Source organism: Carassius auratus, chromosome 3 (genome assembly GCF_003368295.1).
Source record: "Carassius auratus strain Wakin chromosome 3, ASM336829v1, whole genome shotgun sequence".
Lineage (NCBI taxonomy): Eukaryota > Metazoa > Chordata > Actinopteri > Cypriniformes > Cyprinidae > Carassius > Carassius auratus.
In genome coordinates this window covers 16,246,304-16,264,861 of record NC_039245.1, presented here as the reverse complement: position 1 = coordinate 16,264,861, position 18,558 = coordinate 16,246,304, and the positions used below count along the sequence as shown (strand labels likewise).

Here is an 18,558-nt window from a genome sequence, read left to right as displayed (position 1 = left end):
TATTAGTCCTGTTACACATTTGTACTTACACATACCATTCAGTGGGTTGTTACTTATGTGTAGTTACACAAACATTAGAGCTGTAGAGACTGTGCACCAATGTGTAGCTCACACTGTGGTTACATACTATGTACACATCTACCTAATAGGGATACAATATAAAGTGGGACCAGCTTTTTGGAATTCATTTATTTGAGAAATAGGTAACACTTTAGAATAAGGTTCCATTAGTTAATGTTAGTTAATGTATTAATTAACATGAACAAACAATGAATAATACATTTATTACTGTATTTATTCATCTTTCTTAATGTTAGTTAATGAAAATACAGTTATTCATTGTTAGTTCATGGTAATTCACAGTGCATTAACTAATGTTAACAAGCACAACTTTTGATTTAAATAATGCATTAGTAAATGTTGAAATTAACATGAACTAAGACTTATAAATGCTGTAGAAGGATTGTTCTTGCTTAGTTCATGTTAATTAATACATTAACTAACATTAACTAATGGAACCTTATTCTAAAGTGTTACCGAGAAATATAATATGCTGATGTTTCATTAATGAAAATTCACTTTATTATCAGACCCATTTTTGTCAATAGAACATTACTTGTAAAATGAAATATAAATGGCACTCACATTGCATTAACAGTCCCAACAGAAGCATCATTCCAAAGGTACCTCCCAATAAGCTCAGAAGGTGAACTGCAGAATCCCAACTTCGATCATAAGCATATTTCAAAAGAACTGTGTGTGGGAGGAGGTGAAATCAAATAAAAATACTGAATTTAAATTAATAAACATTTACAGATTAAATAACAATGATGAACAATGAACTGACGTTAAACAACCAGAACTTTGTTCAGAACCTCTCTATAATTCTAATGATCTGTTTAAATAATAAATAACATTTATTATTTAATAATAAATGTTACATTTTTAATATAATTTAATATGATTACATTTTTTATGTAAAAATGTATGTATAAATTATATAATGTAACAATGTTTGCTTATTTTAATGCAAGTAAAATGGATTCCTATTTACAGTGTTCAGTGAATATGTACAGAGGTTCTTTCTAAACTAGTTTTGACAGTCATTTTATGATTATTATATGATCAAACCCAAAGTATATTATATAATTATATATAAGTCCCTTTCAAGGAAAGTTTGTTTTCTCTGAGATCATATTTTCAAGACCAAAAAGTCCTATCTATTTGAATAGGGGAATAATAAAATCTCAGAAACTGCTTGATAAACTCAAAATTAAGTAATTTGAATGTTTTTAAATCCGCAATAAAATCTGACATGAACTGCTTCATAAATACTGTTTCATACACTCAGATGTTAAAAAAATCGTATATGTGCACATCTCATGTTTCTATGAGAAACAGAGCTTCTCATGGCAGCTAAAGTGACACAATGATGTCACCAACTACTGACTGGCTCTTTTATTTAGAAAGAGGGATGCATTTCCTCCCATTTATAGTAATATGAGTTAACCATCTTTGTACTGTATATCTAGGGTCAAGTCTTTGGTTTGAACCTTTATTAATTAAATAACAGCCAATTGTACAAGTTACTTTGGACATAAAAAATGTAAATAATTGTATTAGTATCGACTGTGGAGGTCTCATGTAAGATCATTTGTATATAATCAATCATATTTGCATACTCAGCAGTCTAATCACATAGACTTTCCTTGTTTCCTCTGACTTTTAACCAAATCTTACAGCTCATTTTATGTAACTCAAGACTAAACTCAACTGTCAAAAAACAAATGTAATTTAAATAATTTGAAATTCTGCTAACATTATGATTGACTACATGATATGTGTATTGTGAAATGTGCTAATTCATGATTAGCTTCATGCACAATGCTTGATATTAAAGTGTTTTTAAAGTGCTCAATCCTACAAACACAGATATTCGTCACAGGACACATTCAGCATCCGTCTCACTATCATGAGTCATCATATAGAGGAGTTGTGACAGTAAAGAAGCACTTGAAGAAGCACTGGAGGAATATATTAATGTGCTTACCTGGAAAAACAACAGCAGTGAAAACAATGTATTCAATAAAACTCCATAATCCATAATTCATCCATCCATTAAAGACTGTAAAAGTAAAAAATAAATAAATAAAATAAAATTATTTGATTAACTTTGATGTCTTTTTTTTTATGTTAACCACCTCAAAAATAAAAATAGGTGGCATGAATACTTTTAAAATAATTATAAATGCGTAAATAATGTTATAAGATTAATGTTTCAAATATAACATTTTGAACACATAAATATGAAATGCTGGAAAAAAATATAAAATAATAATATATATAATAATAATAATAATAATATATATACATATATACACACACATACATACATACATACATACATACATATATATATATATATTATCATTATTATTATTTTTCAATACGTATTTAAAAATAAAAACATTCCCCACCCCTGTTGTCAGGTTTTTCAGAAGCAGATGTCATCGTTGAGTAATCTTCTATAGCAGTCAATGGGAGACTACCTTAAATATATATTTTTTGGGGTTCCCATTTGCTCAAGCAAAAGAAAAACTATACAATAGTGTTTCCAGGACATATTGAGCTATATCTAAATATCGAGAGATTGATTACTGCAGTCAGAAAAGAGAACCAGGGTAATATAGTTTTTTATAATTTGATGCAAAAGTTATATTATACAGTGTATAAAAGCGCTATAAATGTACAACTAAAAATGAAAAAAGAAATATTTACAATGTTAATGGCCACTGAAACACATCATCATAATCTGTGAAAAGGGTAATAAAACATACCTTGAGAACCATACGGTCCGGCTCTTAAAAGCATGTTTGGTCTCAGTAAATACAGAGCTGTGCAAGCAATAGTCTCATGAAGAAATCCTGGAACAAAATTAGATTTTAATGCTACAGCAAGTGACTGGATGAGTATGAATTTCAGTGCTGTAAGAAACACACACTCAGATCAATACAAATACTGACAAAAAACTTTGGTTTAACAATTAGTGTACAACTAATTTAACTGGTTCATGTGTAGATTTGTCTATTGTATGTGTGTGAAACCTTTATGAAACGTCTTTCATAAAAACAAATTTACAAATCTCTTGTGTGTGTAAACAGCACTGGCAATAAATATCATACTGATTGTCACTTAAGTTACTGGGTCAAATTTAAAACCAAACCAAACAGAAGTATAAAAATAAACCAAAATAAGAGCATGGCTGAAATACTTACCCTCAGAAACACCCCAGAGAATGACAGCAATGAACATAATAATGTTTGGAAGGAAGATGAGACACATTTGAAGGCATGCAACTAGAGAGAAAAAAAAAAGGAAAAAAAATAACATCATTGCACTCGTAACTACAGAATTGCATTATTAGAATTGTAACTGAAATGCATACATAACAAATTCATTAAAACAAATATAATAACTTAATCATTACCTATCGAATCATTTTGTGATCTGCAGTAGATGAGATACCAGAGCAGCAGTGCAGATCCAGATGCAATTATACAAAGAACAATGATTGTTATGTGTAAAGTAGAGAAACCTGTAAAACACAGACATCAGTTACTGAACACAATAGTGAAAATGTGATGACGATCTATGACAATGATGCAAGTTCTTCTAAAACAGGAAGAATACAGGCTCTTCTTTTTTATTCTTCTATGACTGATTTTAAACTATAACGTTAGCATGCAAAACATTCATGCAGAAAAAGAAAACAAGTTGGGTTAACATTTAATACATTTGTACCACTCATTACACAGATTTTCATCAAATAAAAACAGTGCCAAAAACAGTGACTTAAGTGAAAACTGTTTAAACTGTTTAGTTCTGGCAACAAGAATGACACTACAACAATATTACACTACTATTATATAAGCCACTTTAATGCAAACCTCCAAAGTAAAAAAAAAATAAAAAAATAAATAAATAATAAAAAATAAAAACCCTTAATGCAGTGGTGTACAGCCATCTTTGTGTCCACCTTTGAAATGCCTCTCGGGCAATTATTTCAGGCATGCAAGTGCAGCTCCTATCTCTTTGAATGGGAAAACATCAAATTCTTTAAAACTGTTCACCAAGCATACAATTCAATGTAATATTTGAAATCAACAATGAAATCTAATAACAGCTGTCTCATAAAAGTAATTTCTTATTTTCAAATAGTGTTAAAAAAGCATATTTTTTAGGCAAGACCAGGCAATCCGCATGTGGTGTCCTAAACATGCGATGACTTTACCAATTAGCAATCAGCTCTTACTTTAACTCAGAAAGTGGGACTATTCTGCTATATTGCATGTTGCACTTTCTCCCATTCATAAGTAATATGAGTGGACCATCTTTGGATATCTAAAGTCTTTACGATTTAGACCGTATCATAGTACTGAGACTGTTCTCCTTAGAGTTACAAATGATCTGCTCTTATCATCTGATCGTGGTTGTATCTCTCTTTTAGTCTTATTGGATCTTAGTGCTGCGTTTGACACAATTGACCACAACATTCTTTTGCATAGACTTGAACACTTTGTTGGCATTAATGGAAGTACATTAGCATGGTTTAAATCATACTTATATGAACGCCATCAGTTCGTAGCAGTGAATGAAGATGTATCATATCGATCACAAGTGCAGTATGGAGTACCTCAAGGCTCAGTACTAGGGCCGCTACTCTTCAGGCTTTATATGTTACCCTTGGGAGATATCATCAGGAAACATGGTGTTAGCTTTCACTGTTATGCTGATACTCAGCTCTATATTTCTTCATGGCCCGGTGAAACACACCAATTTGAAAAACTAATGGAATGCATAGTCAATATAAAAAACTGGATGACGAGTAATTTCTTACTGCTAAATTCAGAAAAAACAGAGGTGTTAATCATAGGACCTAAAAACTCCGCTTGTAATAACCTATAACACTGTCTAAGACTTGATGGTTGCTCTGTCAATTCTTCTTCATCAGTTAGGAACCTAGGTGTGCTATTTGATCGCAATCTTTCCTTAGAAAGCCACGTTTCTAGCATTTGTAAAACTGCATTTTTCCATCTCAAAAATATATCTAAATTATGGCCTATGCTCTCAATGTCAAATGCAGAAATGTTAATCCATGCATTTATGACTTCAAGGTTAGACTATTGTAATGCTTTATTGGGTGGTTGTTCTACACGCTTAGTAAACAAACTACAGCTAGTCCAAAATGCAGCAGCAAGAGTTCTTACTAGAACCAGGAAGTATGACCATATAAGCCCAGTCCTGTCCACACTGCACTGGCTCCCTATCAAACATCGTATAGATTGTAAAATCTTGCTTATTACTTATAAAGCCCTGAATGGTTTAGCACCTCAGTATTTGAATGAGCTCCTTTTACATTATACTCCTCTACGTCCGCTACGTTCTCAAAACTCAGGCAATTTGATAATACCTAGAATATCAAAATCAACTGCGGGCGGCAGATCCTTTTCCTATTTGGCACCTAAACTCTGGAATAACCTACCTAACATTGTTCGGGAGGCAGACACACTCTTGCAGTTTAAATCTAGATTAAAGACCCATCTCTTTAACCTGGCATACACATAACATACTAATATGCTTTTAATATCCAAATCCGTTAAAGGATTTTTAGGCTGCATTAATTAGGTAAACCGGAACCGGAAACACTTCACATAACACCCGATGTACTTGCTACGTCATTAGAAGGATGGCATCTACGCTAATATTAGTCTGTTTCTCTCTCATTCTGAGGTCACCTTAGCCACCAGATCCAGTCTGTATCCAGATCAGAGGGTCACTGCAGTCACCCGGATCCAGTACGTATCCAGACCAGATGGTGGATCAGCACCTAGAAAGGACCTCTACTGCCCTGAAAGACAGCGGAGACCAGGACAACTAGAGCCCCAGATACAGATCCCCTGTAAAGACCTTGTCTCAGAGGACCACCAGGACAAGACCACAGGAAACAGATGATTCTTCTGCACAATCTGACTTTGCTGCAGCCTGGAATTGAACTACTGGTTTCGTCTGGTCAGAGGAGAACTGGCCCCCAACTGAGCCTGGTTTCTCCCAAGGTTTTTTTTCTCCATTCTGTCACCGATGGAGTTTCGGTTCCTTGCCGCTGTCGCCTCTGGCTTGCTTAGTTGGGGTCACTTCATCTACAGCGATATCATTGACTTGATTGCAAATAAATGCTATTTAAATTGAACAGAGATGACATAACTGAATTCAATGATGAACTGCCTTTAACTATCATTTTGCATTATTGAGACACTGTTTTCCAAATGAATGTTGTTCAGTTGCTTTGACGCAATGTATTTTGTTAAAAGCGCTATATAAATAAAGGTGACTTGACATGAACTGGGATGCAGCTGTAGAATACAGTTTCTGGGTCCAATCCTCTACTTGTTTCAATTGAGAACACCATCTTTATAATCATTTATGAGCACAGTTTGTTTCTATTACACATTTAAGCTAAGCTTTTAAAAATTCATGGTGTACCGTACAGTCTCTGTGCTCATGGTATCTCAGACACAGAAAGATCAATCACTGTTTGCTCATCTGTGTTTCGGTATGAATATACAGCATTAGATCATGATTTTTTTGGTAGTATTACAGCACACCATGTGCTTACATTAGGATTGTTTGTTGATTACATTCTGCATCTAATAGAGTGTTTGATATGAGATTTCCAGAGGAGCGTCTGTTATCCACCTTATTTTTCACGTTAGAATGGCCGTGGCCATTTGAAAATTTTATGCGTCTGGCTTCAGTTGTCATTTTCTTCCAGCTATACATTATTCTTCTTGGAACTGCAAATTAATTTTTTACTGTATTATTTAATGTATTGTCTTAATTAAAAGCACACTGGTTTGTAGCGCATACAGTTTTACCATTTAATACACATTGATATTCTTCTCGTTATTTCCCTATAGTGGAAAAATAAACTAGCAGTCTCCCATGTTCACAGAAATCAGACTACTTCTGTGTTGAAAAATAAGTTGGATACAGCATTACTATTGACAGTGGTAACTATTAGGAAATATGGAATTGGAATGTCATGACTGACCAATCAGAATCTAGTATTTCAGAGAGCCATGTAGTAATCAGCTGTAAGAAACATTTTAATGGATTTAACAATAGATGTTTTTCGTTTGACTCACTCAGTCGTTCTATGGTCACAGTTGTGTTTGCGGACACACGTCCATTCCTAACATAACACATGTAAACTCCTTTATCCTCAGTTCTGACACTCTTCAGTCTGAGAGAGAAGTTTCCTTTGGGGATTTCAGCAGTGAAGAACTCAGCGCTGTCTCTGTACCGCTCATCTGATGATAGAGGTTTAGCCTTTTGAAAAACAAGGACTAGAATATCTCCATCTTTATCTTTTTTTCTCCATGAAATCTCCTCAGGCGGGATGTAATTTTCCACAGAGCAGTTCAGTGTAACATTTTCACCAACAGACGCAGATGATATAGAGTGATCTGGTCCTGATATTATTAAATGCTCTGAAAGAAGAAAGAATTACAATATCACAGCATTAAATACATTTTGAATAGAAATGATAATTTATAATAGCCTCCAGTATACCGTAATTGCCACTGTTTAAGACAAAGTGATGGCTATGACAGTATAGGAAAATGTTGTTTTCTTTTTTTTTGTTTTGGTGTGGCACTTAAGTAATTTGACATTCTTATGATTTAATTAATATAGGTGCATTCACGCCATGTCTTGCTGGAGAAAGAAAGATGGCACAAATATGGAAAGCCAATGGAAAAATTTGGCTTCCCTCGTCTCATCTCTCTGTCTTGAGGAGGCTCCATCAGTGTGTTTTCCCGATCACTCACCCACTCGTTCAATGACCACAGTTGTGTTTGCAGACAGACGTCCATTCTTCACGTGACACATGTAAACTCCTTTATCCTCAGTTCTGACACTCTTCAGTCTGAGAGAGAAGTTTCCTTTGGAGATTTCAGCAGTGAAGAGCTCAGCTCTGTATCTGTACCGCTCATTTAATGAATCTGGTTTCATGTTATTTCTTGGTAAGAGAAGAACTGGAATTTCATCATCTTCATCAATTTTCCTCCATGAAATCTTTTCAGGTGTGATGTGAGAGTCCACAGAGCAGGTTAGAGTGACGTCCTCACCCACATACGCAGAAATTGGATGGTTTGGTCCTGATACTATATTCAAATGCTCTGAAAGAACAAACAGTTATAAAACCACAATCAATTTTCAAAGCAAGCATATTAATAATACCCTTCAGTGATCAATGCTCACCAACATCTTTTATGTGAACCACAGTTTCTCCAACATCTTTCTGACTGTAAACTTTACATCTGTAAAACCCAACATCTTCAGCTCTCAGGTTGTCCAGACGGAGGGAGAAGATTCCATCTTTAACATAGTCATCAAAGAAGTGAGCTCTGTCATAATAATCCTGATGCTGTTCTTCTGGTCGACTCTCGCCGTATATGAACAGATGAACCAGATTATTTGACTCTGTTCTTGTCCATTCCACCCTCAGTCTTTTCATTGGTAAGGGTTGATCAACATAACAGGGCAAAAGCACTGAACCTCCCAGACGAATAAAAAGAGGACCTGTTGGAACCTGTACAAAAAACCCTAACATGTTTGATGAAAAATAATTGTTAGAAGAAACAAATAAACTGTAAATAGTTAATTAATCTAAAAATGTAACCCCATCAACATTCCCTCATCTGAAGCCTTGTTTAAATGATTAGAAAAAACACTAAAGAATTAAACAGCATGTACATACCATCAGATACCATCAGAAAAACACAACCAAAAACGAGCAAAACGAGCTTCATTTTCAGGTAAAATTATGATCAGCTTCTTCAAGAATTATCAAAGACAAGTGACCTGCTTTACAATCATGTAACTAAGAATGTGTGGCACTAAAACTAATCCAGATAAACCAGTTTTGACAAAGGACAGCATAAGCGAAAGAAGATTTTATATATAGATAAAAATACTTTCGTTTCATGGGAATTTACTGATGACATAAAAACTCAGCAGTAATAACTCAATCCCACAGGGACTCACAGACTGTATGCAAATATGAGAAGCATTATCAAATATATGTTGTGACAGATTGGATGGCTCCCCCCTAATTATCATCATCAGCCTATCTCTTAATCGTTGCCCTTCACCAGGCTCCTGACATGAGTGGGTGTGTGAGAGAGGAGGGGTGCAGAAACAGCCAGGTCTGGTGCTATGAGCGATTATTCATGCCCTTTTCTAAAAATTTGCAGGAGCACTAATAACCGTAACACTATTATCATAAAACATAATAATAAATGTTTAAATAATGTGATATGTCATAATTGTTAGATAAATAGACAAAATTATGACAGTTTTAAACTGTCACGCTACAGACTTCCTGGAATTTAACAGATTTTGACATGTATTCACGTAAGTCCATCATGCATAGCAAATTTTCTTGAAAAATATATTTTCATTTTCTCTCTGTTGAATACAAATCTGAATCTTAAAAACAAAGACTGGTTTATTATCTGAAATAGAGTCATCTTATAATGTTATGCAATAATCAATGAGATATATTATGGGTTTTGATGTAAAATGAGTTACTCTAAATGTTTACGTCCTGCTGATAACTGAATGCACAAATCCATCCATTCATAAGAATAACTTAAAAAATATTTAGCCCATTTAAGTTGCCACTTGGGTAAAACTGCTTTTAAAAGTAAAAGTCGAGAACAGAAAGAGTTCCTTTTTCACATATTTACAAAAATATTGCAAAGGTGTATAGAAATTGTATGTATCAAGAATATTAACATAATATAGTTTAATCATTTAATAATAAGATGTTATGAGTAATAATAATAGTAATAATTTGTATAAAAAAATATATAATTTTTTTCCTCAAATAAAACGCAATGTATTTAGCTAAAACAAGAATATTTAAAAAATATCAATTATGCTTAACAAAAACTTGTTAAAGGGGTCATATGATGCGATTTCAAGTTTTTCTTTCTCTTTGGAGTGCTACAAGCTTTTGATGCATAAAGAAGATCTGAAGTTTCAAGTCTCAAATCCAAAGAGATATAGTTGATCAAAGGATCAACCACACCCTCCTAAAACAGCTCATTCAAACACGCCCCCACATGTCTAGTCAGAGTCAGAAAGGCTTTATTATCATTTCAGCTCTGTACAGCTTGTACACAGTGAAATGAAACAGCGTTTCTCCAGAACCATGGTGCTACAAAAGACAACATTAACTATACAACTCACAATGTACCGTGCAAAGGACTATACATAATTAAATTATCTTAAATAATCTAACATAATACCAAAACTGGAGAAAAGAAGAAGAAAGTAAAACTTGAACATAAAACAAAGTACAGACTACTTAAAGTGCATGTGTGTGCCTCAATGAAACCTGGAACATCTCTCTCTCTCTCTCTCTATCTATCTACGTCACTGTGTGTGAAGATTTGCATAACACCGCCCAAATGTTCACACAAAGAAAGAAGGCGTAACTTTTATTCTCGCTGTTGCTGCCGATGCCATGTTGTGGAGAAGTAAAGATGTGCGTTTTGTTAAAGTGAAACTTTGTTTGGACTTCCAAAAGAGGACAAGACTAGAAATCAGTGGTTAAGTTGTATGTATAACAACTGTTCCAGAACAGTTCAACCTAAATATTCAGATGTGTGCAGCACATTTAATGGAGGATGAGGACTGTTTCCTGAACCAGTAGCCTACAATGCATCTGTGCCACACAGACTGTTTCTATAAAAGGTGGGCAGTTCAAACTTTGCAAGGACAGTCTGGTGCTTCTGACTCACAGCCTGTAAGCAATTTTTATATTCAAATTATTTTTCCAATTATGTTTTTGTCCCCACTGGATGCAACAAATGCCTCGTCTGTAATCAGTTTTTTTTTATCTAGTTATGTCTGGATCGTGAAAGAATCTTTCTATTTAACTTAAAATTCAACATGTTTCAGAAAGGCGGGGCCTAGAGAAGAAACAATAATATACAGTACACAGCAAAATTGCAATTGGTAATTCAACTCTAGCAGAGTTAAAATCAACTATAAAAAAATGTGCATATTGTCCCAATCTTTTCAGAGTGACTTTCTTCAAAGAGTTACATGTTTAATACTAGGGGTGTGCCGGTTTCAGAATTGGTGATGACGGTTATGACGTGAGTCAAATGTGACGGTTCATAACATAACCGTCGGGGGGGGGGGGGGGGGTTGTCTGGTCCAAGTCAATTAGTTGTTCTTGGAGATAGCGGGTTAACTCCGTGTCAGCGCGCGCTCTGATCGGTAAAGGGGCAGAGATTTCAGACCTCCGTTTATTAAGGAGATCTGTCACAAAACTCATCATTCGCGCCAACGTTTTTTGAGCTAATTTCAAAGCCGCACCCGCCCGCCATCCACTGATTGTTTTGGGGTCTATGGCGATGCAATGCTTTGCTGATACGAGCCGCAAAAAAAAAGCCATTGCCATTTGCCCATTAGCTCCGCCCACTACCGGAGAAACTGGTATGTCTTCTGCTTGTTCGAAAATGAATATGAATATTTCTACATTTAATCCATTATTTTGACAGGAGAAGACAACAAAGAATAGTTTACATATAAGGTGTTGTTTAAGCGTGGTAAGACTCTCTGCTCTCTCTCTCTTTGCATGTGTGAGAAACAGCGCTATCAGTAAAGTGACGGTGAGTCGTGTGCCTTCACAAAGAGTTTACAGAGTGTCAAATACAGGTGCGCTGTGTGTCCACTGAGATGAGCTGAAAAGTTCAGATCGCTTGAAGGAGAGAGAACTCTGAAGCTCAGATGCTGAAATTAATGCAAGCGTCATGCGCGTCAGTTTATGTAGTAAACAAACCCATTCATTAATTCACACAGAGACGCGCAGAACACGGATTTATATTTTAAACAACTTTTGCGGCTTAACATTTACAAATACTGGTCCATATGGAGATTTGATTTGATTATTTTATGCTAACTTTGGCAAATTCCATGACTATCCATATTAAAATGCAAGTTTCATTTTCATGACTGGATTTCGAGATTCCGTCCTCGTTTTTTGCTTCATGGAAATCATAGAGCAAATTTCAAAGCCGCACCCGCCCGCCATCCACTGCTTGTTTTGCGGTCTATGGCGATGCAATGCTTTGCTGATACGAGCCGCAAAAAAAAGCCATTGTCTGTTCTAGAAAGGATGCAGCAAAGATATTTAATGCTAAAGTATGAGGCATAGGCCTACGCTGAGTTTCATTTACAATGAGATGTGCTCTAGTTCACAGTGCAGTGCAAGTGAACGCGGCGCGCTGGTGCTTCCATGTCACGGTTATCATTGTCTGCTTTACTTGCTTTTTATTTATTAAAATACATGCAATTGGTTGATGAAACATTTATTAAAATTAAGATAAAAATTGTACAAAACGAAATTCGTTTTTAAGAAAGGTTTTCTACAAAGCAAAATTTTATGAAGTGGTAAATATCATGTCTCGACGATTTACAAAACTTCATTAAGTGGTAAAAACCATGTCTCCCGATATATTGCGCATCTTATGATCTTATCTAAAAAATGAAAATAATTTTTGATAAATGTTTGTAAAAAATATTTTAGTGACACGGTTTTGGCGGTTATAGAGTTCTAATGACGGTGTTCAACTATAACCGTCGGTCTCACGGTTATATACTAACCGTCACACCCCTATTTAATACTATGACTGAGTTATATGTACACGGTATAGAGTTAAAAAACAACTCTGGTCCACACCACAGAGTGTTGATTTTTCCTTAACACCAGTGTAAAGAGTTACAATTTAACACTTTTAAGACAGATTTGAACTCTTGAGATTTTAACTCAAGTGTATTGAGTTAGCATTACAAAAACTCTCCTGCACAGCAAAAAAGTCAAATTTAACACTCCTGGAATGTATATATTATGACAATAATAAATTAATCCACAAATCAAAACATGTTTAAATTAATTTATTTAAATTGGAACATTGTAACTTTGTCTGAGGAAAGTGTAGGAGCGCACAACATGTCGCTATAAATCAATATGATGTTATAAAATACATATTTTAAATGAGGTAAAATCCTTACTTCTGGTCTCCCTTCTCTAAGTAACCCGCGTCTGCGCTGCACAGCAGTTCAAATTTGTGAGGAACGGTTGGGCTCATTTAGGCGCACAAAGCATTTAAATATCATCATAAGTAAAATCATCTTGTAAAATGCATGTAAACGAGGTAAGACAATTATTTATGGTGTTTTCCTTTGATAAAACCAAATTCACCGTCTTCTCATCATAAGTGAAAGAAATTTCTCTTTTGGGAAGATTTTGGAAAGAATTGCACATAAATATCGCTACAAATCAATATAATGTTATTAAACACATATTTTAAAAGAGATAAAAACACTTAATGTAACTTACTTTCAGAATCCCAAAAATAATTGACTTCATCGTCAGTTTCATCAAAGAAAATGTTGTTGTGAAAAGTTTACACTTTAATTCGCGGTTTTCCATCCTCATATGCGCATAGACAGTAAAATAAATGGCGTCTGTAAAAACAAATATTTCAGATGGGTCCGCAGGCGCGCCGAGCAAATGTCCAGGATGTGACTATTAACACTCAACAGTGTTAATAAAGGTAACGCTATGTGTTTACACCGCCAGAGGGGGCTGTTTACAATAGCTAGTGTTAATCCTCTAAAATTCAACACCACAACTTTAACACTTTACTCTAAAAGTACCCACCACTAGGATTTCAACACTTAAAATTTTGCTGTGTGTAAATAATCAAGCTCAGCCATTCAGACCTGTTACAAACAAGCATGTAGGACAAAATGATTAAACTAATATTGTTCTCTAAGAAGATAAACCTAAAATTGATCTGCAAAACAACATTTGGTCCCAAACTTGAATTTTGCATATGCATTCTGTCATGTTTTAAAAGCTTGTTCTCTTTCGGTGGATTGTGGAAACTAATTATCTTCCCACTGAAACCAACCGAACGTTTTGCTTTTAGAAAAATAAAATGAGTCATGATCTAGAAAATATGAGATTAATATGTTTCTCAAGAGTGATTTTAATACTGTATTACACTGAATCGATATAAATGAGAAATGGTCACAACAGACTAAAAAAAAAACCTTGAATAAACTAGTAATGTACAACATGATAGTTTGCTTTAATGGAAAAGCCTTAATTCCAATGTTAATAATAGTAAATACATGAATATTTCATGATTGACAGATAATTCATGTCATTAATGTCTCATAATAATAATCCTAGATGTTAATCTTAATGACCGCTGTGTTTTTCAGTCTCTAAGTTTTAAACTCTTTAAATAAAATGCCTGATTCATATTCTGGATAATGTAAAGTCATTGTGTCTGGGGATGTGTGTGTGTGTGTGTGCGTGTGTGTAAGCAGCTGCTGCTGCTGAGCAACTGGAAAATGCACTGCAAGTTTTGTCAATGAAAATATCTAAATGTTGATAACCGATAACTGAATTCACAAATCCATCCATTCATAAGAATAACCATATTCTTGACTGAAAACAATTTAAACAACAAAGTAACAACACACATTTTACCTTCTCAATAAACACTTTCAGCTCCTTATAGAGTCAACACAAAAATGCCCAGGATGTGCATTAAAACATTCTTTTACACTAAGTATTCATGCAAGTTGATGCTTGGGAAAAACTGCTTTTCAAGTAAAAGTCAAGAAGAGAAAGAGAGCGACAGTCTCCATCTGCTGGCAGTCAACTAGTTATATTTCAGATTACTACTTTATAAAAATATTAAAAAATATTCCACAGACGTTTAAAAATTACACAATCATAGTACTCTCAACAATAATAACAAAATATAGTTTAATAATTAAATGATATGAGTTTACTGAGCCCCTAAAAGGTCATTTTTGAGTAGCAATAAATAATAATAAAAAAAAAACTTTAAAATGAATGGAATGTTTAAAAACATATCAGTAATATTTAACAAAAAAATAAACCTTTTTTTCAAAGGCAACTTTGAAATATTTTGTTTAGTTTAAGTACTGAAACAACAAAAACTAAAGTTTTAGAATAAAAAAAGAGAGATATTTAAAAAAAAAAATAGTACAAATAATAATAAAAAAAAACCTAATATTTTGAATTAAAAAAACAAATCTAATTCAAAATATTAACAAAAACTATAATATCAGTGATGTGAAATATCATTGCATCTTACTAAGACGAACTGTACTCAGCGAGTAAAATCAGCAGAGAGCGAGCGATGAGGGATTCAGATGAAACAAGAGAACCTTTCTCAGATCCTCCATTCCCTGAGGAATTAAAATATTATAGCAGACAATATTTATGTAAACCATTATGAATAAGAAGTTATCCAAATTCATATATGCAAATATCTCTCTTAATCACAAAATGAAAGTTATTTTCAGTGTCGGTTGTGCAAAATCAACAACAAACCAAAGAAATACACAATGATGCTGTGAGGACAAACTGCAATGTAGAAGTTAATACATTACATTTATTTGGGTGACAAAACACTGTTGAATCAACAAGGTTGTGCACCATTATGTAACAAATTTAATACAATTTATTGTATAGAAATCTACAGATAATCTCATAAACAGAGGAGCTCCCTTTGATTTGATCAAAACAGTCAGTCACAACTTCTGCTCCAGTGTAAAAAACAACAACAACAAAACACACTCTTAAAGGGTTAGTTCACCCAGATAGTAAAATTATGTAATTAATAACTTATCCTCATAAGTTATAAACCCGTAAAACTTATCCTCCTTGTTTTAAACCCGTAAAACCTCCGTTAATCTTTGGAACACAGTTTAAGATATTTTAGATTTAGTCCGAGAGCTCTCAGTTTCTCCATTGAAGCTGTGTGTATGGTATACTGTCCATGTCCAGAAAGATAAGAAAAACATCATCAAAGTAGTCCATGTGACATCAGAGGGTCCGTTAGAATATTTTGAAGCATCAAAAATACATTTTGGTCCAGAAATAGCAAAAACAACGACTTTATTCAGCATTGTCTTCTCTTCCGTGTCTGTTGTGAGAAATAGTTCAAATCAAAGCATTCTGGATCCGGTTCGCGAATGAATCATTCAGTTCACCAAATCGAACTGAATCATTTTAAACGGTTCGCATCTCTAACACGCATTAATCCACAAATGACTTAAGCTGTTAACTTGTTTAATGTGGCTGACACTCCCTCTGAGTTCAAACAAACCAATATCCCGGAGTAATGCATGCACTTAAACAGTACACTGACTGAACTGCTGTGAAGAGAGAACTGAAGATGAACACAGAGCCGAGCCAGATAATGAACGAAACATTGACTCATGACTGTAATCCCCATCCCTGTTTTTCTTTTCTTACAATGTAAAATTGTATGAAAACTGTAATTCTTTTTTAGCATTTTAAAAGCTTTATTTCTAGATATAATTGCTTTATCACATTAATTTGTCCACCATGGTACAATCTTCTTTTTTATACCCCCTTTCTTCGGTATAGTCTGACTAATAATATCGCATTACAAATAGAATTATTAACATTAACAACACTTTCTTCAATATCAATTTTTTTTAATTTCTTGCTCACTAATATACCTAAAAGACTCCCAATCAGCATTTTCAAAAAACCATTTGTCCACTCCTCCTGTATTACCTTCTTCTATACGTAAATTAACTTCCACTACTAGAGGATAATGATCACTTCCTATAGTCATTTCTCTATTTACATCCCATAAGCATACCCCCGCAAGTGAATTTGATACAAGTGTAAGATCAATAGCTGATTCTGTGGCCGTTCTGACATTAATCCTTGTACCCCTTCCATCATTTAAACATACTAGGTCTTTAATATGAAGTTATTTTTGATTCAAAACAACTGAACACCTGTGGCAGTGTGATTTGTAGTTGTAGAGAAAAGCCACACATGTGTATCAGTAAATTTGAAGTCACAGAGAGAAATGTTTTAAGAGTTGCAAACCTGTAGCCTTTTTTTCTCTCCCACAAACACAACACAACAGTTACACCTTCTCAAATTCTTCATTGCAGGTGCACAAATCCTATTCTACAAATCAAAAGTGCCTTTTCTATATTAAGCACATATTATTTTATAGCAATGGTCTAACATTATGGATAAACTATTTGACATGAAAAACAATGTGAATATGACACCATGAGTCTATGCTCAGCAACGAGCCAAAGTAGCTCTTCTGATTGGCTGAAATTCTGTAATCTCTAAACAGTCCCGCCCACTACCTCTACAGATGCACAAATAACTTTTGAACCAAATATCTCGGTGCAAAAGGGAGAGCGCGAAACTTGTCGCTTGAAAGCGAAAAAACAGTGTTTGAGCTTCATCGCAGCAGATTCAAGAAGCTGTAGTTATGTACTTTGTGTTTGTGTTAGAAAAATATACAAGACATTCTGAGAAAATATTCTACAAGTGTGCAACTCTCATTTGATGAATTCACGTACTGATTTGCGGATGTTCAACATTTCTCCACGACTTCACATTTCTTGATGCGGGTGTGTAAATGCGTTTTGCACCACATTCACTGCAGCAATTGTTTCAAAAATGTGAGCGTACGAGTTTCTAAATGTGTGATTTGTAGAATAGGATTTGTGCACCTGCAATGAAGAATTTGAGAAGGTGTAACTGTTGTGTTGTGTTTGTGGGAGAGAAAAAAAGGCTACAGGTTTGCAACTCTTAAAACATTTCACTCTGTGACTTCAAATTTACTGATACACATGTGTGGCTTTTCTTTACAACTACAAATCGCACTGCCACAGGTGTTCAGTTGTTTTGAATCAAAAATAACTTCATACTTTAATCTCCATTAACTCTTCAATCACTGTTCCATTCCCATCATTGCAATTATCCCATAAAGTGCTATGGGCATTTAAATCTCCACAGCATATAATTTTTCCTTCTAAATGTACAGTAAGTTCATCCATTAACTCTAGTGATAATCTTTTACATTGATTATAAAAATTTATAATTGTAACATTTCCTTCTTTACTCAAAACTTCTAATAAATTCCAACTCATTACCTTTCTCAATAACCCTATATTGTATTCCATTTTTAACAAATATTATACACCCTCCCCCAATATCCTCCTCTCTATCTCTGCGTATACCATCATACCCTTTAATACTAAAATCTAATACTGGCTTAAGCCATGTTTCCTGGATACATATGATTTCTGGTTTCTTTCTAAGCCCTTTTATAAATCCTTTAAACTCCTGACCTCTAGCTAACAGACTTTTTGCATTCCATTGTACAATATTCAAGTCGACTTATCACCTGCGCCTCCTGTCTTTCCACCATCTTCCAGTCTTTTTTTTAATAGTTTCCCAAGATATATTATCTATACCCAAAAACCTTTCAGCTCCTTTCACAATTATTTAAATTTTCTCCATTTTTTGTTTAACTTGATCTGTACAATTAATTACATAAACAATGAACAAAATGGAATGGGGGA

General features: G+C 34.2%; 1 protein-coding gene across 1 annotated transcript; it reads right to left on the bottom strand.

Moving 5' to 3' along the window:
• Positions 1 to 3,476: 3,476 nt before the first annotated feature.
• LOC113054255 (cell surface A33 antigen-like) lies at positions 3,477 to 8,671 on the bottom strand. The gene is made up of 4 exons (XM_026219674.1): positions 8,320 to 8,671; positions 8,132 to 8,237; positions 7,203 to 7,450; positions 3,477 to 3,595 (listed from the first exon to the last, which is right to left on the bottom strand). The coding sequence occupies exons 1-4, from the start codon at positions 8,669 to 8,671 to the stop codon at positions 3,477 to 3,479; spliced, it is 825 nt and encodes a 274-aa protein (XP_026075459.1).
• Between the last annotated feature and the right edge of the window lie 9,887 nt (positions 8,672 to 18,558).

Excerpts from the sequence above, each read along its gene's own strand:
- LOC113054255 (XM_026219674.1), bottom strand. The coding sequence starts at position 8,671 with ATGTTAGGGTTTTTTGTACAGGTTCCAACAGGTCCTCTTTTTATTCGT. Across the intron at positions 8,238-8,319 it reads GGTTCACATAAAAGATGTTG|AGCATTTGAATATAGTATCA; the intron begins GTGAGCATTGAT and ends TTGTTCTTTCAG. Across the intron at positions 7,451-8,131 it reads CACATCACACCTGAAAAGAT|TGAGGAGATTTCATGGAGAA; the intron begins TTCATGGAGGAA and ends TTACATCCCGCC.